Source organism: Colletotrichum spaethianum, assembly GCF_022836535.1.
Source record: "Colletotrichum spaethianum MAFF 239500 DNA, contig17, whole genome shotgun sequence".
NCBI classification, from domain to species: domain Eukaryota; kingdom Fungi; phylum Ascomycota; class Sordariomycetes; order Glomerellales; family Glomerellaceae; genus Colletotrichum; species Colletotrichum spaethianum.
The window spans coordinates 865,003-884,988 of NW_026054787.1; the positions used below are offsets into that span (position 1 = coordinate 865,003).

Genomic DNA, 19,986 nt, shown 5'->3' on the forward strand with positions numbered 1-19,986 from the left:
AGCAGGGTGGTTGAGTTACTTCCGGAATTATTGTAGACGATAGCACTTGAAGGTTATGGCTAGGAAAGATTGCCGATAGAAGGTTGCTTTTGCAAAGGAAGGGATATACTGGTTTCAGTGAAGATGTTTTTCAAGTTCAATTATCGGACGCGGATATCAAATTTAAAACACCAACTTTCCACAAAGAGAAGCTCAGGTTGAATGTTGCTTTTCTTGGTGTAAGGGCTTGGTGTAGCTCTCGACAACAGGTCCAGGACCAAAGCACGGCTAGCAAAGCTCCGACAATCTTACGAGTCCACAGCTGACGAAGACCTTTGCTTTGGTATCAATGCAGGGATGAGCTGCATTTGCACGATCCGACGACAACAGGAACAATGGAATGGACCTTAGAACTCCGGAATACATGAATAGCGTAGTGTATGCCGTCCAAAGAACGAAAAGTTACAGATCCGAACAAACCTTGCTTAAGCATAAGTATTTTTAAGTTGTTTGTTCGAGGTGCAGAAGCTTTTAGCCGCTTTAAACACAAAGTTGTGGATGGTAACCATTTAACGACTGGTCGCCACGCAAGTGGCGTATTGCCAAGTTCGAAATTCGAAGAAAATAACACTAAGCTGAAGCAAAAAAATCGCACCCTGAGGATAAAGGACGGGAAAAAGAAACCCGTAAGAATGACTTGGTCAATCGCGGTGAGGATTTGAGCCTCACGCGGGGGTCGAACCCGCAACCTTGAGATTAAGAGTCTCACGCTCTACCGATTGAGCTAGCAAGGCGGGTCTTGTTCTTGTTGTCCAAACTGACATTATCAACTGCTTATATAGGCTACATGGATACAACGCTGCATCAATGTCTTCTTAGTAACAGAACAATGTCAAACTTCTCGTCAAAACCCGAGTTTTCCGAGGATCGGTGTCTGTCATCGGCGTTTGCTTTATTTTCGAACCAAGGTCGCGGACGCTCGTCGGCGACCTCCGGGTGTCTTGATTACCCTTCATAGTGACATTACCACGTTTATAAGTGAGCTCTTTCAGTGTTGTTGACTTTGTTCCTTGCAACGAAATCTGGATCTCGCCTTGATTTTCTTTGCTTCCTCTTGTTGACCCGGCTTTAGACTTGTGGAGGGCTGGGCATCGTTTTGCCGCAATGCTGAGCCACTTTATCAATATTCTGCCCATCCGCCTGCCTGGGCAGATTAAACGAGCCGGGATCAAGTTAGTAGGCCTCGGCTCACGCGATAATCGAACATAATTCCAATTTTTGGCATTAGAGTGTGAAAGCACTGCCAATTCCTCGAGTCTTGTATTGAATCAAAAATCGTTCTCGGTTCACAAAGCAAATCATCACGTGCTTTTGCCACTCATATAAGAATAAACTCAACACCTGGGAGAGAACGCACCGAGAACCCTTGTCTGTTACAAGCTACATACCACAGTATATGCGAACGATCGTGATGGAACGCATTGGATGCATTGATTGGATTGAAACAACCAAATGCTGATCCACCTTTTCTTAGTCTGTCCTATGCTCTTGATTGTACATAGTCCTTGCTACCGATACGTACCGAGCCGAAGAGCCCGTTTAGCTGTCTTTCAAGGGAGGACGCTCAGTCATCTGCCGATGACCCGTTTCTCTTGGCGGACCCATGAAGTGCTGGAAAGCATGTCTTCGCAAAATAGTTCGCTGACAGGGTTCAAGATGCGAGGCATTGTCTGCGTTCATCTCCCTTCCATTGTCTCACTCTGCGCGATGCCATTGGTCAAGCGTCACTGTAGCTGAACTGACCGTGACAGGGCCTAGAATCCAGACGAATCCAGACGCTAACTGTCATTGTCATTATCCGGGCCCTAATATTTTAGCTCGTGACGATGGAAATGATCTGGTTTGGTGAGTTTACCATGACCGCGGGAGAGTATAGGCTCTGTACATGCATTTTTCGAGTGAACATAGACAGAGGAATCATAACGAACAGCTTTTTACATAATCGATTCTGTGTGTAAGAAGTCGTAAAAGACAGCAATCTTTTACCCGCTGTACCGCTGCTCGTTTACACAGCCCCCCGGTCTCGTCGCCAAGTCTAACTAGGTTACCAAATTAGCGCCATGTTGGATCGCCAGAGAGCAAGGTCCTCAGGTGACAACTGCAGGGGAGCAGAAATCATTTGGTACAGAAGCGCCGCCGTTTGGTGGGTAGTCACGGCGGCCCCCAAATTGAGGAGGGGACTGACGCAGGGAGGCGGGAAGTGACAACCCGCGCCGCCCACCCGTGCATAGACTGGACTAATTCGAGAAAAGCCCATCCCACAGCCTCGGCCGCCGCCGTTTGTCTGCCTCATCGGCGCGGCTGATTTTCTGCCCCTCCGAAACTTGAAACACACCTGCTTTTTCTTTCCTAGAATCCAGTCACAGAACCTCCCTCGGCAGGTTCGCATTTCTTGGTCCTTTCGCAACACAGTCCGCAGCTCTGCAGCTGCCTTGTGTACCTTGCTTGGAGGTACTTTGGGCGGTTGATTTTGGTTTAGTTGGGAAGCTCTTGCCGGGCCGGAGCGAGCATAATGACACGGAAGGGCCAGCCGAAGGTTCGGACCGGATGCCTGACGTGCAAGTGAGTGATTGACCACAGCTCTTCCCCTCTTCCTGTTGATGTCATGTTGCGTTCCTCGGCTCGACTTAAACACTGATGAATCGTCCCGCGAGGTCGAAGGGCACTGTGCCGAACCGGCAGCATGCCGAGACGAGACCGGACGAATCCGAGAGGCTGTGTGACCAAGCGGCCACCGAGCCTCCGTCCCCATCCCCGTTCCCACATCCCTCCGAAGGACCCATTCCTAACTAATTGCCTCCTACTCCAGGTCGCGCAAGGTGAAATGCGATGAAGCAAAACCAGCCTGCGCGAGGTGCACCGGCACAGGACGCAGATGCGAGGGTTACGCCGTTGTGGTTCCCAGCAATCGGGCCATCGCCCGGGCTCGGTCACGGACAACACGGCTCAAGGACGCCCTTGCGCAGGCCCGGGCCGGATGGGAGGGGGGTTCGGAGAAGGCGACCTTGGAGTACTTCACCCGTGACGTTGCGCCAAAGCTTCCGCAGAACCTCGAAAACCAATTTTGGACCGTAGCCGTGCCGCGTATGAGTAAGTCGGAGCCCGCCATTCGGCACGCCATGGCTGCCATCGGCAGTCTCTTCCCGCAACGATCGTCGAATAACCCGAGCGAAGGCGGTAACCCTCAAGCCGACGCGCACTACAGCGAAGCCCTCCGACTCATGGCTAGGAAAGTGGCACCAGAAAAAGACGACGAGGACGGTCAAAGCTCGAATAATAAAGCCAATGCCGACAGCAAAACCATCAACCTCTCCGCCTCCGTAGGCTCCCTCAGCAACCGATCTTCCCCGAGTCCTTCTTCTGTCGGGTTATCTTCCACTATTCAGTCTCCGGCTTCTCTCACGCCGGGGGTGTCCAACATACCGGAAGTGGCTGAAACAGATCGCTCGGATAGCCGGGGTTCGACAAATCCTTTTGCGTCTCCTCAGAGTCAGGAAGAGGAAGGCGACGATGAACCTACCCAGTACAACGATGTAGACGTGGTTCTATCATGCTGTATACTCTTCATTGCCACGGAATTTTTGCGCGGCAGTCTAGAGCAAGCGATGCAGCACCTTGCCAATGGCATCAACATTCTGAATAATGTGGATTACGACGAGCTGGATCAGACAACCTTGGACGAGATTGTCCCGAAATTTCATCGTTTGAGCATCATTCAGTTATGCTTCCACGATAAGCCGGGCTTTCCATCGCTCAACCTCCAGCATGGACTCGGTTCCAGATATAACCTAGGGCCCTTTGATAAGAGCAGCAGCATATACTTACCCAAGCGTGCCGTCGACCCGATCATACTTGACGCCATACGATATATCCGATCGGCAGACCCAGGCTCGCAAACCGACTCACGGCTTGCCTCAAAGGGCCCTGTTATGTCGGAAGAACAGAAGAGCATTTGCGCATCCTTTGACAGGTGGCATGCTGCCTTCCTAGCCTTTGTCGAGTTTCCCCGGAAGAATACCGACCAGCCGTTACCAAAGCATCAAGGGATTATCTGCGCGGAGACGGAAATGAAGTATCAGACAGCCAAAATCTGTATCAGTGTCTGCCGTTCGCACGACGAGTCTGTATACGATTATTTCAAAGACTTATTCGGGCGGATCGTCACGCTCGCAAAGTTAATTCTAGACAGCTGCCCCGACATCACGCCTGAACCCACCGATTTTAAGTTCGACTTCATGACCAGCTACCTGCCTCTCCTAGAGTTTGTTATCGCCAAATGCCGTTGGCTCGACATACGGTATGAAGCCTGGCTCATCGCCTGGAAGCTTGCCACCGGGCGGACAGAGCCGGTGACCCGCAACAGCCTCCACCTCGTCGCGCAACGAATGATAGAGAGAGAGCACAATGTCAAGATCGAAGAAGTAACACGGGAAAACGCCGGACTCTTCTCCTTGCCCGCTGAGGAGATGCGGGTCAAAGATTATACAGCCGACGCGCGGTTTGCGGACTTGGTCACCATCCCGGATGTCGATATGGAAGGGCCCGCCAAGGTGCAAGTCCCATATACTCAGCGACTGCTTCTCCGATGCGGCAGCTGTGAGCTCGACGATCTTGCTGGGTGGATGGAAAACAAACATTCTTCTTCATAAAACCACTTTTTTCCAGCGAGGATCGGAGGTATGACTCATGAGCAAGCATGCATTTGACTGCACGCGGCATACAGCCGCTATCTTGTATTTTCTTACAAATCGCATCGACTACACGCCCTTAGATCGAGACAAAATCACAGCATGTTAGCGCTAGACTCTCGAATATTCCTCGCTCTTGAAACCTCTAACAGGTTTCCTGTCGTAGACTATTTTGTTTACACTTTGACATTGCCTGTTTCCCTCCGTTCCTCCATAAAAGTTTAATTCACACTGAGGTGAGGCTCAAGGTACGGCCTGTCACTAACGGCTACCAAATAACGGCAACCTATTTGGTTGCCGTTCTGTTTATCCCTTCTTTCTTTGTGTCACCATCACGAACTACTCCATCCAGGCCTCAACAGGCCTGAGAGATCGGCTGGCGGACCTTCTACCCCCCACTATACTATTATTCCTCAGCAGGTCGCATTCAGGGCAAAAAATCATCAAAATTGAAAGGGACGAGACTCGAACTCGCGCGGGTTGCCCCACCAGGAAACAGATGTTAAGCTGACCTTAACCTGGCGCCATAACCAACTCGGCCACCCTTCCTAGTTGATGTATTGGTTTTCGTGTCTCTCCACTGCCTTGTCTCCAGGCTCTCGGATGTTGGCCGACAATCCCGGTCAGCGTCCCGAGTTGTCGGAACGCCTCATGACTCGAGCTAGCCCCGGCTTTGCCCAGCATTCGTTCCCTCGACCTTTGATTGTCAGATTTCAATACCTACACCAAGGGTACTAAAGTGAACGGCGCATCTCATAACAAAAGCTTGTGTATTGCTCTTCTGGTATGGAAACAGACTCAGGCGTGAGTCCTGCGATACAATATACAATAGCATATCCGACCAAGAGAAGACAGTAAAAAGCTCAACGATACTCCATCATGCCTCGCAAGTTACAAGATAAGATGTCTAAATAAGGTTTGGGTATATGTACTCTGCATCATCAATTACCGTTGCCTTGGCAGGCCAGGCCGGGCTCATTCATCCCACATTCAGCTATCTGAGCCGATTTGATTGGATTGCCGATCTTCGTCGCAATGATTTCGCCTTGCGGAGCCAAACTGATCAGAATATTGATATACCCTGCAATATTGCTCAAATGGGGGTGGGGGTTCCGGATTTCCGGATTTGCGGAACGCCTCTGCCGTGGCTTGGTAGCCTTAGATACGTCAGACGCGCACAATCACTGAACAACTGCAACAGCAGCTTCGCTACTTGGAGCGGGTTGCGACGCAGATTCAGATTCATGTATGGCTTTGACTAGACATGACCTTGGGCTTCCGGGAATGCTTTCCACAGAGGTGGTGATCTCTGGGAGAACGCTTATAACAGAAGGTAGCGTTGCCGTCAACTGTCAGAGGCGCGTACTTTCCTATTACACGGCAGTACTCAAGACCTCGGGGCATCCAATCCTTGATATGTCTTTGAAGCTCGCAACGTGAAAGCCCGCACATTCGACACCAGAAGAGTCCACGCGAGGAAGAAAAGCTTGACACGGTGTCGAGTTTGCCGTTGGACTCCCTTTTTGAATTACTGGGATTTGGTTGACGATAAATGAGTTGTTCAGCTGAGCGCCAAGCCCACTCCTGGACGTTTAGACCTTGACGGACTGTAGACAGTAGTACGGAACCATGCCGGCGTCGATGGAGTTTGTAAAAGTAACGATTTACCAGACTGAGGCATGTGCTATCGATAGCGTCGAGGAAGTCCATTATTATGTGGTGTACTTCTGGAGGCATATCGAGCATAGTCAGCTCCGAGATCGTTGGTGCCTTTGGATCTTTTTGGACGTCATGATCTGGGGTTCGGCGACGGGTCGAAACATTTATATTACGCGGTCGAAGGGTATAACAGGAAGGCAGATGGTTTCGTCGCTCTCGGTAACGGACGGAGGTGTTGAGACTTCGCAGCGAGGGGCACGAATGCGACTTCGGTAGCAAGCCCCGTATCGTTGATCTTTCGTATACCCCTTCCACGAAGCGTGGAAGGTGATTCTTCGAGACCATCACGGCGATAACCTGGGCGTTTTCGTACGACATTGTTGACAGAATTTCTGGGCAATGACAGTAGCCGAGTTCCAAAGGAAACGGATTCCTATCGTCCTGAAATCGAAGCAAGATTTGGGAGCTTTGTAGCTTTACATGTGAACACTTCTAAGACAACACTGCCCCGCACCATGGCATCTTCCCACAGAGTTTGGGCGAACGCGATACAGCGAGGCAATCGCACCGCGGCTTAGTTACAGCGTATGTCACGATTCAAAACCTGAAAGTAAGCCTTCTGGCGCAGCCGATAAGGATCGCCGCCGAGCATAAAAGGGTCAAGTTTGCATCGTGACCTGCCGGGGTAGAAGCCTGAATCTATCACAGAGGCGATGGCTCCGTGCAAGGCATTTTCGACATCGTGAGCCACCGTCATTCCATATGTACGGACATGACGGAGGTGGAGAGAGCTTTGGTGGAAGAAGACGCACAGAGCAGGTTAAGCTTTGTTCAGACATTGGCCCATGACCTAGTCTGAGGTAAGTTTTTGGTGGTATGCCCAATCATCGTGTATGTGGCCCTTGAGTTTCCCACACTGGCGATGCAACGTGCATTGTCGGAGGCTGTGCCAGTTCACCAAGACGCGTGCTCTCCTGTGAGACATTGGTTCTCCGGACGTGGTTAGCGGGGATGATCGATGGTGTCCGACTTCGTGTGACCGAAAGAGGTCGATGAAAGTCAACTGTGGAAACAATACTTGGGCGTTCCGAGAAGAAAGGGTTTCGTGTAACTAACCGCCTCATTTTGGGAAAATCGAATCACCGAAGAAAGCATCTTCCTTTCATCCGACTGATGGGGCTTGACAGGAAATAGGCGTGAGCTCGTTCTCGCACATTAGCCAAACCTCTGGTTTTACTAATCTATCAGTATCATCATGCCAGTGTCCAACTTCTGACCTGAGAAATTGCTTGGTCAAAATTGAGTTTGCGTTTCCGGAAATCTGAGCTCAAGCGTGCATCCACACAGTGATCTTTATAACAATGTCGACAATCCCCTTGAAATTTGATTGGAAACTGTACTCAACAAAATTGCCATAATGAACACCAATTGATTCTAGTGAGTTGAGGTGGATCAACGTGTTTACCTGTACCTCATTGGACATTTACTGCCTTCAATCCAAGGAAGTTGTGAAATAGGTTGCATAGGCCATTACCTGAGATGGGACGAATATCTCGCTTGAACGTCAAATTAGTTGGGTATACTAAGAAATGTTGTACATTAAGCTGAACAGTAAAAGTTCAGAGAAGGGAGAAAATATCCTCATAAACCCAGCCCAGACTTTTTCATGATAACTGCAATGCACCTCTGATTCACGGCTCATCTGGGTGCAGAACGCTCCAGATCTTGTTGACAATCTCATTCAGGTCGTCTTCATCCGTGATCTCAAGGGCCTTTAGCTCCTTCTGCGCCAGCTCCTTTCCAAGCTTATCCTCGCCGGTTGCCGGCGTTTCGAGGCACGATTCGAAAGGGTTGTGGGTTTCCCCATCCCCAACAGGCGTCTGGGTAATGTACTCGACAATCTCGGCGAACTTGACAGCCTTATCTTGTTCTTCCCGCTCATTACTGCTCTTGATGAACGGCTGTAGGAGACTCACCCAGCTGGCCTCGACGGCGCAGCGCTGGTGGTACTCCCTGATCTGCTGTCTCTTGTGACACTGGAGGTAGGTGGCGCGGCTGATGCCGATGAGCTGTTCGTGAGACCCCCTGTCTGCAGCAGATTGGCCTCGGCTCTTTGTCCAGAAGAGAGACTTGAGTTTTTTGTAGAGGGATGACATACAGTAGGAGCCCCATGCGGTGGTGGTTCGCGCGCTGGCGTCTGGCTTGGAGCCCATGGTGAAGCTTGGGGACTCGGGGCATGGCATTTTGTAGACGGCTTTGTCGACGAGGATGAAGGTGACGGCGATTAACGCGCTGCCTCGGATGAAAGAGGTTAAAATAGTTGTCTGAATGTGTACAATTGCTGGGCTGAGCTCAGGTCAGCCAGGGCACGTTGTGGGATGTGTGAGACACCGCGTAGAAGGCTTGAAGCAGTGGTTGAGTGAACATAAAGATGGTATATCATGATTTAGCTCCGCTGTGCATCCTACTTCGGGTTTCCATCATGTATGATGGCAGGCTGAGAACGGAGATAAGTGGTAGAAGGATCCGTAAATTCTTTACCCACGGTTGCAACAAACCTTGCCAGACGAGTTGTGAACGATGGAGGTAGTGCACACCAAGCAGCCCGTTGGTTTCATTCAGTACGATGAGGCGCGATGTTGGAACTTCTAAAGGGTATTTTCATTCTTCATCAAACATCTACACATTACATGCCAGAGTAGGCGTTCAGCGCCAACTGGCCGCCCAAGTGGGCATACAGGACATTGCTTCCCGCCGGAATCTCGCCGTTCTTGATCAGCTGCATCATACCCGCCAGACTCTTGCCCTCGTAGACCGGGTCGGTGATGAAGCCCTCGGTGCTGGCGCCGAACTTGATGGCGTCAATGGTGACCTGGTCCGGCACGCCGTAGATGCCGCCGTGGAAGCGGTCGTCCAGAATGATGTCCTCCTCGGTGATGTCGCCCTCCTCGAGGCCGATCTTGACGCCCGTGTTCTTGGCGATGCGCAGGATTTGGTCAAACGTCTGCTTGACGGTGGCCGAGGCGTCGATGCCAATGACCTTGCGCTTCGGGGAGCCGTTCTTCTGGGCGAGCTTGAAGCCGGCGACCATGCCGGCCATTGTCGAGCCGGTGACGGCGCAGACGATGATGGTGTCGAAGAAGACGCCGAGCTCCTTCTCCTGGGCCTCGACCTCAAAGGCCCAGCGGGCGAAGCCCAGACCGCCGAGGGGGTGGTCGGAGGCGCCGGCGGGGATGTAGTAGGGCTTGCGGCCGGCGGCGAGCAGCTCCTCCTTGAGGTTGGCGACGGTGTTCTTATGCTCGATGCCGAACTTTGAGGGGTCGAGGCGCACGTCGGCGCCCATGAGGCGCGACAGCTGGAGGTTGCCGACCTTGTCGTAGACGGGGTCCTCCCAGTCGACCCACTTCTCCTGGACGAGGGCGGCCTTGAGGCCGAGCTTGGCGGCGACGGCGGTGACCTGGCGCGTGTGGTTGGACTGTACGCCGCCGATGGAGACGAGTGTGTCGCAGCCCTGGGCGAGGGCGTCGGAGGCGAGGTACCTGGTTGGTGTTAGTGACTGATATCCCTAGGGCCATGGGAAGAGGGTTTCTTACTCGAGTTTCCTGGTCTTGTTGCCGCCGTATGCCAGGCCGGAGTTGCAGTCCTCGCGCTTCGCGTAGACGTTGACCTTGCCGCCTAGGGCAGCGGATATGCGGGGGAGGGGCTCGATGGGGGACGGGCCGAAGAGGAAGCTCTCACGAGGGATGCTCGCGAAGGGCTCGGGGAGGAGAGACATGACGGGCGGGGTTGTGTAAGGGCGTCTTTGGAAAAAAAGGGGTATCAAGTGAAGAAGAAAACAGTCTTAAAGTGAGAGGCAACAAGACGAAGTAGAACAAGACAGTGAACGGGAGGCTCTTTAATAAGGAGTTGGCGATGCCTCGATGAGAGCGACGTCGGATGGTCGAAGCCAAGACTCGGGGCCCTAGGCTTCCTGACTCGAGGGGGTAAACGCGGGCGGGTGGGTAAGATAGAACGGGACGATCCACCGTTATCTGCAACGAGATCGCGGGGCGGTTGTTGATAGGAGTTGATCTAGGCTGTTTTCTTTCTGGTTATCATGTTTGTTCTCTGTTTTGAATCTGTAAGACGAGTCTGCGATGGGTTGCGCATGCGTGGTTCTCGGTCTTGTCACGAGAGTCAGTACTATGATGCTACGATGCTGTGATGGCGGCTGTTGATGAACCTGAGATGAACCTTAGTCGTCTTACAACGCGCCGTGACAGTCCAGTCGCTGTCGATGCCCCTCCACCAGCGCCATTCAGGGGACCTCTCCCCCTGCGTGCAAGACGAAGTGCCCCGCGTTGCGCATTCTCCGGCGGGGTCATTTCACTTATAGCTGGCCCAGACAGTGGACGACCCCGCGATGACGCGAGTGGAAAATGAAGGGAGGGAAATGAAGGGAGACCCGGAAAAGTCAATTCCCCGCGGGAAACTTCGCCAAACTTCGGCGAACTCACCGCAGTCGCTCATTTCCCACTCATTTCCCGCATCTCTCAGTCTCTCAGTCGCTCAGTGCTAAGTACAGCAGCAGCAGCAGCAGCAGCAGCAGCAGCAGCAATTTTCGCGCCACTTTACCGTGGTATGGCGGGGTTACGGAAAACACATGATTTTCAGGGATCTCCGGTTATCCCATTAATCTTAGAGCGGCCCGCGAGTAACACATCACGCTGCGATGAAGACCCCATTGGCTGTTCAAATTTTTACTTTTTTGATTCATGTGGCGCATATCTGGCTCACTTTTTTGGACAATATACATGTCGTTTCCCTCCTAGCCCTCTACTATGTCACCCGTCTCAGTACATGGCCTGCATCTGTTGCTTCGTCCTCAGTTACGCTTCAATACGATGTCCAAATGCTGACGAAATCTCTAGATCCCCCACCTCTCATAACAACCCCTACTCGGCATCCAATGGCGCGCGGGGAGGGTTGTTGTTGACCTGGATACCGCCACGCTTCAGCTCCTTGCTGTCGGGGAACGGCAGCGCCCATCCGCCCTCAGTCTCGGGCGTCGACAGCCAGAGGCGGAGGAGGTGACGGCGAGGCGCCGGGGGAGGGTAGTCTGGTTCGCACGTCAGCAACTTGTCTCATTCATCTCGCAACTTCATGACGGAACTCACCCTTGTACGCAGTCCTGGCATGCAGCAAGTGCGCATTGCTCAGGAACTGGATGTCGCCGACCTCCAGGATCATGTGCAGCGCCAGCTTCTGGCACGTGTCCTCGAGCGTCTTGAGCGCGTGCAGCTGCTCCTCGCTCAGCGGCGGGATGACGCCCTTGTCCGAGAAGCGCGTCAGGGAGCGCACGTAGTACGGATCCCACTTGCAGTACACTCTCTGCTTGCCGCCGTTTTCAATATAAAAGACGGGCTGGCGGGTCCACTCCTCCTGGCCCTCCGACACCTCGCCCTTGCGGTCAAAGTACCAGATGGGCTTCGTCAGGGTCTCGGCAACGTCCGGGTGGGACCGCTGCAGCTCGTTCCAGACGGCGTGGATGCTGACGAGGTCGCTCTCGCCGCCCTCGGCCGCGCGGTGGACGCAGAGCAGGCCGACGAGGTCGCCGTCGTCGGCGTGGAAGAACTGGCGCGCCGTCGTGCGGTAGATGCGCACCTTGTCAATCTGCGTCGGGTCGTCGCCCACGTCCTTGACGTGGCCCAGCACGTGGCCGCGCCCGTTCTGCGAGACAAAGTAGCCCAGATACGTGCCGAGGCCCATGTAGCCGACGGCCGTCTTGTGGGGTCCCCATTCCTGCGCGGGGAAGCCCTTGAAGAGGATGAAGCCCTTGCCGTTGATGAGGTCCCCACGGAGGTCGACGAGGCGCTTGCCCAGTGTGGGGAGGGGGAAGTTGTCCTGCGGGCGCGGTGTTAGTTGATCCAGTGGGATACAACAAGAGACGATTTCATTGGGACATACCTTGGAGATACCCGTCAAGGGGGTGTTGCTGGCGATGAAAGCGTCGGATGTGCGGCCGAGCTCCTCAACCTCTTCAGGTGTGAAGCGGTGCGTCCACTTCTCGGGGTGCTGTTCAAACTCCTCCTTGTGCCAGACGGTCGGGCCTGAGATCTCCTTGGGGAAGTCCTCATACGGCCTCAATGCCTCGTAGATGGGGTTGTGCTGGCCCGAAGTGCGGATGCCATCGGGGAAGATATTTCTGGGAGCGTCGTTGTTCTTACCCTTCCAGGGGCCCTGGGCAGGCTGAACGGGCTCGTCAATGAGGGCTCCCGGCGCCATGATTGTGTGTTTGTGTGTGTGTTCTTGGGGGTATCGATTGGGCGGTTTGAGGTATCACGATGAGGGGAAGAAAAAGAACCAAGACGACCGGGTGTTGCTAACTGTCTTGGAAGATGAAATTTGGAGCAGGCAAATAGTCTTGAAAAGGATTTGATCTACCCCTCATTATACGCTCAAACTCTCTGACGGTCGGCCAGGGGCCCTGCGCCCCTTTATCACCGGGCGACCGGTTCATTGGGATTTGGGGGCTTTGTGTTGCTGTCGAGCTCGATGCATCAGATGGCGTGCTCAGGGACCCATATCGCGATGGTCGTCCGATGACGCGAGACAATATGGGTGTGGGGTTCGCCGATCGGGGGGGATTTCACTTGTGAAGTTGGTTGTGAGGGCCCCGCACCGCACCGCCGGCGCCACCAGTTTCCTATGGAAACGCTCCGGAATTCTAGTCTTGTTGCCCTTGAACCGGGGGTTCGGTATTAACTTTTTCACTGCCTGTTTAACCGCTCACCCTTCCCAAGCCGTGCGGTTGTGCAATTGCGTCTTTTTCCCCTGCTCGTCCAATGTCCCGGATGCTCCCGTACGAGCCGGCAACGGCGTGGCTGGCTCAGTTCCGATACTGCCTTGCCATGGCGCGGTGTCAGAGCTCCGACGACTTGGAGATGACCCCAACACACCACCACTCGCTGTTAGTCGCGGTTGCGTAATCGCACCCTGGTAAGAAGTACTACTGTTTGACGTCTGGAACCCCTGTCGATTCTTCAACGGTTGCGCGAGCTGTCTTCCCACTTGGGGTTGCTACACGTGTAGCCTCGCTCACGGCGTGCGACGTCCAAAGGTAGCGTGTGCATAACCGAGCTCGGCCTCTCGCGGCTACACATGGCAGTTGGGGCCTTTGTCTTTTGATCTGCTTCAAAGCGAGCCTACTGCTAAGCGATGTCTAAGCTTGCAGGGTGCCCTGCGGCTGGTGACTAGTGAGTATACATTGCATCGGCGGGTGCATGGCTGCCAAGGACGACAATGGAAGATGCAAACCCGAAAGCTCCGATGATGCGGTCCAGACCGCGGCGGCGATGGGCCTGAAGGGACCAGTCAGCAAGTCAAAGCTTGGGATGGGTAAGAACTGAATGTGAAAAACATTATACACTGGAGAATGCCAGGCATTAGATACATAATGTACTACTCTCTTTAATTATACCCCAAACTCCTCGATGACGCTTCTGGGCTTCTTGAATGTCCCGAGCGGCACATATTCCAGATCATCCATGCCGAATCCTTTCGGCCCGCCAATCTCAATGCCCCGCGCCGTCGAGGTCCACTTCTCCGATGCCGTGATGCCGAGCACAATAACAAGAAGGCCGTACCGGTACTCTTGCGTGCCAATGGCTTCGCCATTTTGTGCGTCAATAACGCAGACGAGATCCGGCACAATTGTTAGAATCTTTCAAACAAGTGTTAGCTGGTGACCATGTTCAAGTCGACTGCGGTTGCTCTCACCTCCTCCTTTCCATCACCATGAATCTTCTTCGCAAGAATATTCTCATTCTTGAACGGGATTTTCAACCTCTCAACCGTCTTTTCGCGGCCGTTTTCCCTGTCAGACGACGTGCTATTCTCGATGATGACTTCGCCATAGGCGTGTCCCATCCTCGTAACTCTTTCGACGCCCACAATTTTACCCCTGAACAACACCCTCGCCGACCCCGCCCCGCCAACTTCGTCAACGATGGCTTCGGCAACAGAGTCGATGGTATTCGTGCACCGCGACAGCGCTACTGCACGGCCAATGCGCCAGGAAAGAGATACCGTGTTCTCGACGACCCAGGACTTGGTATCGCGGCCGCTGACGGGGCCCTTTGCGCAGCCGACGTGGGAGCCCATTTGCGAGAGGGCGGCGCGGAAAGCCCGTTCTGCGTCGAGCTCTGTGCGGGCTTTTGTCATGAGCTGTTTGATCAATTGTCAGTAACCATGTCTCACTGCACTGGGCCACTCGGGGAAGTTGGCGGTTGGGGAAGAAAGCACACCATAATTCTGCCATTGCCGTCGGAGATGCATGATGGGATCATTGTCGCCTTCTTTTCGAATACCACCGGCGTGGTCTGATGAGATATGGGGTATGCTCTGCCCATCCAGTCTCCATCGATAGCGGGTATGTCGAGGTTTGTGCTTGCGCCGAGGATTAACCCTTGAAGGCCATTACCGCCTCCGATCTCGAGGGAGATGACGGCGGTAGGTTTCGTTCCAAGATACTTGTAGAGTTCTCTCTGCGACTCCATAATTCTATCAAGCAGTCTTTGTGTCAGACAATGCAAACGGGCCATGTTTCTTGGAGGCAGAAGGGAACCCACTCGTCGCCATATGGCTTCTCAATCGACACCTGCGGAGAACCCTTTCCGCCACCACAAGCCACGATATCATCGTCTCTTAGGTCAAAGGGCGAGATGATCCGAACGGTCGCTCCGGCGCGCATCATCTCTCGAAGTCTAAGCATATGCTGGTACGGAGACCCACCACCACCCGTGCCGAGGATGTAGCAGCCTATCGTGATCCAATCGAGGTCGGTTTCCGAGAGATGCCACTGGCGATCAATGACCTTGGGTCTGTAGGTGTCTATATACTCCTTTGAGTAAGTCATGGCTTGGGATGCCAACTTGGTATCGTCGCTACCGCCTTTGGCTTGTCTGTCGTCAGCGGGGCCATTCCCATCCGTGTACTCGTCAACCGCGTCGAGAATCTGAGTTGCGTCTGCGGATCCGGTCCTAGAAAAGTCAAAGTCGCCCACGGCCTTGATGATTATGCGCGCCTTGTTGGCGATGTACTGAGAGTCTGTGTCAACTGCATGTTTCCGATGACCTGATCAAATCACTTACCTGGAGTGGTAAGCTCTCAATCTCCGCAACGGTGACGGTTTCCCTCGTAGCCCCGTTCTCGACTGCCTTATCGACGGCTCTTTGCGACAGCTCCTTAATGACCTCCGCCGAACTTTTCGTCTCCGTACTCTCAATCGAGTCGATTACACCACTGACTCTAGCCGTCGCGGCGCCAATGGCGTTAGCCACACCAGACCATTCTGGCTTGATAACCCTGCTTGCGCCGGCCAGCGTATCCGGCGCTATCACTGCGCCTCCCCCGACAAGCACGACGGGGATGTCTTCCGGGGACGTTTTCATTGTATCAATGATCCGTTCCAGCATCTCCTTGACCTTGGCCTTGAACTCGGGGAGGTCTTCTCGAAGACTGGAGGTCTCCACCACAGACCGGTCTCCGATATCTATTTTGGGGTCTGCCAGGACAGTGTAATCTGTCGTGGTCGCGATGTTGCCCCCAAATACCAATGCCTTCTGCCGGATCTGGTATCCCACACTCTGGGGCCCGACCACCAAGCCGCCATTCTCCCTCCGGACGATGGAACCCCCTCCGAGCCCGATGCTCTTCACATCAGGGTACGAGAAGTTCGTTCTCACCCCTGAAATCTCACTATACGCTGCAGCCTGCCTCGGAAACCCATTTTCTAACAGCAGACCCACATCTGTTGTCGTCCCGCCGATGTCCACGACCATCATTGCCTCCTTTTCGAGATTCTTCGTCAAGAACGCTGCGCCGCGCATGCTATTCGTCGGGCCACTCGAGAACGTCCTGATTGGTAGTTTTGCTGCTGCGCTAGCAGGCAGGATCGTTCCGTCGTTCTGGGTGACAAAGACGGGGCACTTCAGGCCGAGGCGAGTGACAGCGTCCTGGAAAGAGTGAATGGTACGGCGGGCGAAGGGGAGGATTGAAGCGTTCAGGATCGCCGCGTTTTCACGCTCGAGGAAACCCATGTTGGCCACATCCTTGGACATGACGACATCGGCGGACGGGTAGATTTCGTGGATGATCTCGGCCGCCCTCTCTTCTTGTCTGTATACGACGTCGATGGGGCTAAAGATGCCCACGACGACAATGCTTCGGATGCCCTTGGCTTTGATCGTCTTGGCTTCCCGTCGCACACCGTCTTCGTCCAGCTCAGAAATGAGACTTCCGTCAATCTCAAGCCCACCATCGACCAACCCGCGATGAGCACAGATGATTTCTCTTAAGTGTGGAGGCCAATCGACTCCAACAGGAATACTCGACGAAAAGGGGCCGCAAAGACGTACAACAGCCACACGCGCAAGGCGAGAGGCGTCCATCTCGACCACGGCATTGATAAAATGTGTCGTTCCAATGGTAACGCTCGCGACGCTTGCGGGGTTGACAGAGGAGTCTTGGAACATTTGAGAGATGACTGTGTTGATGCCATCGCTGGGATTAGCGGTTGTACTGGCCTTGTGGGAGGCAAGGATGCCGCGTTTCGGGGATGAAGAGGCTGTTGGGTCGAGGATGACGCCGTCCGTATTTGTCCTTTGCGAGCCGTGAGCACGATTGCAATGAGCGCTCTTCACCTGAGGGGCCAGAACCTACCCGCCGACGTCAACTCCAATCTTCAGAATGGGAGAAACCATTTTGTCTCTTGTGGAAGCTGCTCTATCTCAGAGACCTTTACTACGTCAGCTGTTTCTGGGCTTCTAGAACTGAAAGAGGGATCACGACTTCGAAATCAGTGAGATGCGGCCTAAAGAAGTAAGCATTGTGATGATGGGATCATGCTGGCGAATCAGATGAGGTATGCATGATGTATCGGATGTTTTCCGACACGGCGCCGGCATCGGGCACTGGCCGAAATCCGACCCTGACTCCGGAGAAAAGAATCAATCAGCACCGGCCTTGTTCCTATCGGGGGATGACCAGATCAAAGGGAAACAAACCTGTCGTTGATTCGCTACGAACGAGTCTTGCTTGTCATTAATAGCAGGTTCAATTGAAGGTAGCCCTTCATCAGTCTTATCATCGGCGTGTCAGCGGCGGAACGGGATCCACTCGTCCGCATCCACACCCTTATCATCGGCGTCGGGAGCGTGTTAACCGGGATGTCAGGTTACATCAGGTCTTTTGAGAGGCAAAGACACGACAAGGGGATCCGATGCTCGGGGGTTCACTGGCTCTTCGGTTCGCTTACACACCGCCAAGCTGGCAAACAGCGACTGATTCCCCGGAGAACTACTACCGAAAGGCAACCTGCCCTTTCAGATAAGCGCTTGCTGGGGCTACATTTCAGAATCGAGAACAAGTACCGTAGAAGAGAGGAGGATTTACAGGGAGTTATGGCAAATGTAACATTCGAAGATAAGATGAAATTGTTCTATATCAGATGCACAATACCCTCTTGCAGATTCGATGCACTTGGTTCTCACTTGGCCCTCTCCGTCGACCACCCGGCTGTTAAGCTTATTCCGCGACAATGGCGCAAAAACCCATTCGCAGGATCAAAGAGGCCGTGATACTCAAGTCTGATGAGTCTCGCCACGAGGAAGTCAGCGCTTGGTCAAATCGCGACCTCATTCCACTGCCGCCATCTCGGCGCACTTGGGGTTGGTTCAACTTCTTTGGTTCCTGGTCACTGTGAGTCTTCAATGACACAATGTGTGAAATGTGTGAACCAGGCAGCTTATTCTGTAAAATAGGTCTTCCCTGAACGTCGCAACATGGCAAACACCCAATACCTTCCTGACTCAGGGACTTTCGGTCGGTCAGGCTATGGCCGTCATTGTCATCTCTCGAGCTCTGTGCTGCATCTTTGCGGTCCTCGTTGCTTGGTGCGGCCTGACATGGCACATTGGCTTTACCGTCCAAAACAGATACACATGGGGCTTCCGTGCTAGTTACATCCCGTTGCTGCAGCGAATCCTACTGAACTTTATTTGGACTGCTCTCCAGTGTGAGTCTCTCCCGCTTCCTGCAGATGGATGGCGTTTCATATTGATTATTTGAACAGGCTGGAATGGAGGCAAGCTAGTAACGTATGTATATCTTCTCATTTGACTAGGCTTGGCGTCGCTGACCATGCCATCAGGGTATGCATCACAGCGATCTGGCCATCTTTCGCCAAAATCCCGAACACTCTTAGCGCCAGCACTCCGACAACAACATATGAGATGATTGGGTTCATCGTCTTCTGGGTCATCTCTATCCCGTTCCTTTTCATACGCCCCGAGAGATTCAAGAAGCCCTTTTTCATATCCTCCGTTGCATGCGGCCTGGGCATGATCGCTCTCCTCATCTGGTCTCTGGTGGTCGCAGGAGGTGTTGGCCCGGTCTTCTACCAGGGCGAAAGCGTGTCTTCCAGCTCGCGATGGAGCGCCTCATGGCTCATGATGGCGGGAATCAACCAAGCCATCGGGCAGAAGGCGGCAGGCATGACGAACAGCAGTGACTTTTCACGGTACGCCAAGAACAAAAAGGACTACGTCATCGGCACGGTGACGGTCTACTGGATCACCGGAGTCCTTGTTTGCTTGGGAGGCCTGGTAACCACTGCAGCTTGCCAGAAGATTTATGGAAAAATCTGGTGGAACCCTCCGGACCTGCTGATGGTCATGATGGATCGTAAGATTCCCCCCCTTTGCGCAGGTGACTGCTGAGACTTACACAAATTTGGGTAGATGGCGAAGGTTCTTCAGCATCTCGTGCGGCGGTATTTTTCCTTGCTTTTGCATTCGCCTTTACCTCCATGTTTGAGAACGTCTGCTCGAATGCTGTCGCCGGTGGCATCGACCTCGCCGGTCTCTTTCCGCGCTACATTGACATCCGCCGCGGTGCACTCATCACATTTTTTGCTGCATGGATCATCCAGCCCTGGCAGTTGATCAACCAAGCCGCAACCTTTGTTGCCGTTCTGAATTCATTCGCAGTCTTTTTGGCACCCATCATGGGAGTCATGGTTTGTGACTACTTCATTCTTCGTCAAAGGAAGGTAAAATTGTCACACCTCTTCCACCCAGAGGGCTCGGACTACTGGTATTGGCATGGCATCAACTGGAGGGTGGTTCCTTGCTGGATAGCAGGATGGGCACCCACTATCGGCGGCTTGATCGCGAGCGTAAGGAAAGACAACAACGCCCCCGATGCGATTTACGAGCTTTACTACATCGCTTTCTTTATCGGATTTCTCATCTCGTTCACTCTCTTCTACCTAGCCAACCTTGCGTTCCCAGTTGCGCACCTTGGTGAGATGGACGAGGACGACAAGTATGGCACATTCACAGCAAGCGAGGCGTCCAAATTGGGAGTGTTGCCAAATGATGCAGCTATTTCTTCGGCTTTCGGCAAAGAGGAAGGAATCGGCACCCAGGTGAACGAAATTTCAGAGTCTTCGTCGAGCAAAAACCAAAGATGGAGGAACTTTAGGCAGCGATGAACGAGCGCGAGCATCGGTGTATGTGAGATAGACGACAACAATGGCAGCCAAAGTCAAGCTCGGCTA

At 53.3% G+C, this 19,986-nt stretch overlaps 6 protein-coding genes and 2 non-coding genes across 8 annotated transcripts; 2 read left to right on the top strand and 6 right to left on the bottom strand.

The window, feature by feature from the left end:
- Nucleotides 1-700: 700 nt before the first annotated feature.
- Nucleotides 701-773, bottom strand: ColSpa_tRNA_189. Its single transcript has one exon. It is a non-coding gene; the product is annotated as a tRNA-Lys (tRNA).
- Nucleotides 774-2,551: 1,778 nt separating this feature from the next.
- Nucleotides 2,552-4,688, top strand: ColSpa_07017 (putative transcriptional regulatory protein; the record flags this gene model as incomplete). The annotated part of the gene is made up of 2 exons (XM_049273229.1): nt 2,552-2,601; nt 2,849-4,688. The coding sequence occupies 2 exons, from the start codon at nt 2,552-2,554 to the stop codon at nt 4,686-4,688; spliced, it is 1,890 nt and encodes a 629-aa protein (XP_049129186.1).
- A 489-nt stretch (nt 4,689-5,177) lies between these two features.
- Nucleotides 5,178-5,276, bottom strand: ColSpa_tRNA_188. Its single transcript is given in 2 exon segments — nt 5,178-5,221; nt 5,239-5,276. It is a non-coding gene; the product is annotated as a tRNA-Leu (tRNA).
- Nucleotides 5,277-8,077: 2,801 nt separating this feature from the next.
- ColSpa_07018 (uncharacterized protein) lies at nt 8,078-8,629 on the bottom strand (the record flags this gene model as incomplete). The annotated part of the gene is given in 2 exon segments (XM_049273230.1): nt 8,078-8,347; nt 8,363-8,629. 2 exon segments carry the CDS (start codon nt 8,627-8,629, stop codon nt 8,078-8,080), a joined length of 537 nt encoding a protein of 178 aa, XP_049129187.1.
- A 443-nt stretch (nt 8,630-9,072) lies between these two features.
- On the bottom strand, nt 9,073-10,161 carry ColSpa_07019 (putative 1-aminocyclopropane-1-carboxylate deaminase; the record flags this gene model as incomplete). The annotated part of the gene is made up of 2 exons (XM_049273231.1): nt 9,073-9,925; nt 9,980-10,161. 2 exons carry the CDS (start codon nt 10,159-10,161, stop codon nt 9,073-9,075), a joined length of 1,035 nt encoding a protein of 344 aa, XP_049129188.1.
- Nucleotides 10,162-11,320: 1,159 nt separating this feature from the next.
- Nucleotides 11,321-12,650, bottom strand: ColSpa_07020 (taurine hydroxylase-like protein SAT17; the record flags this gene model as incomplete). Its single annotated transcript, XM_049273232.1, has 3 exons — nt 11,321-11,484; nt 11,543-12,269; nt 12,333-12,650. The coding sequence occupies 3 exons, from the start codon at nt 12,648-12,650 to the stop codon at nt 11,321-11,323; spliced, it is 1,209 nt and encodes a 402-aa protein (XP_049129189.1).
- Nucleotides 12,651-13,839: 1,189 nt separating this feature from the next.
- Nucleotides 13,840-17,128, bottom strand: ColSpa_07021 (putative D-arabinono-1,4-lactone oxidase; the record flags this gene model as incomplete). The annotated part of the gene is made up of 6 exons (XM_049273233.1): nt 13,840-14,088; nt 14,145-14,591; nt 14,672-14,927; nt 14,996-15,465; nt 15,518-17,027; nt 17,088-17,128. 6 exons carry the CDS (start codon nt 17,126-17,128, stop codon nt 13,840-13,842), a joined length of 2,973 nt encoding a protein of 990 aa, XP_049129190.1.
- An 836-nt stretch (nt 17,129-17,964) lies between these two features.
- ColSpa_07022 (transporter mfs1) lies at nt 17,965-19,920 on the top strand (the record flags this gene model as incomplete). The annotated part of the gene is made up of 4 exons (XM_049273234.1): nt 17,965-18,125; nt 18,188-18,441; nt 18,591-19,109; nt 19,166-19,920. The coding sequence occupies 4 exons, from the start codon at nt 17,965-17,967 to the stop codon at nt 19,918-19,920; spliced, it is 1,689 nt and encodes a 562-aa protein (XP_049129191.1).
- Between the last annotated feature and the right edge of the window lie 66 nt (nt 19,921-19,986).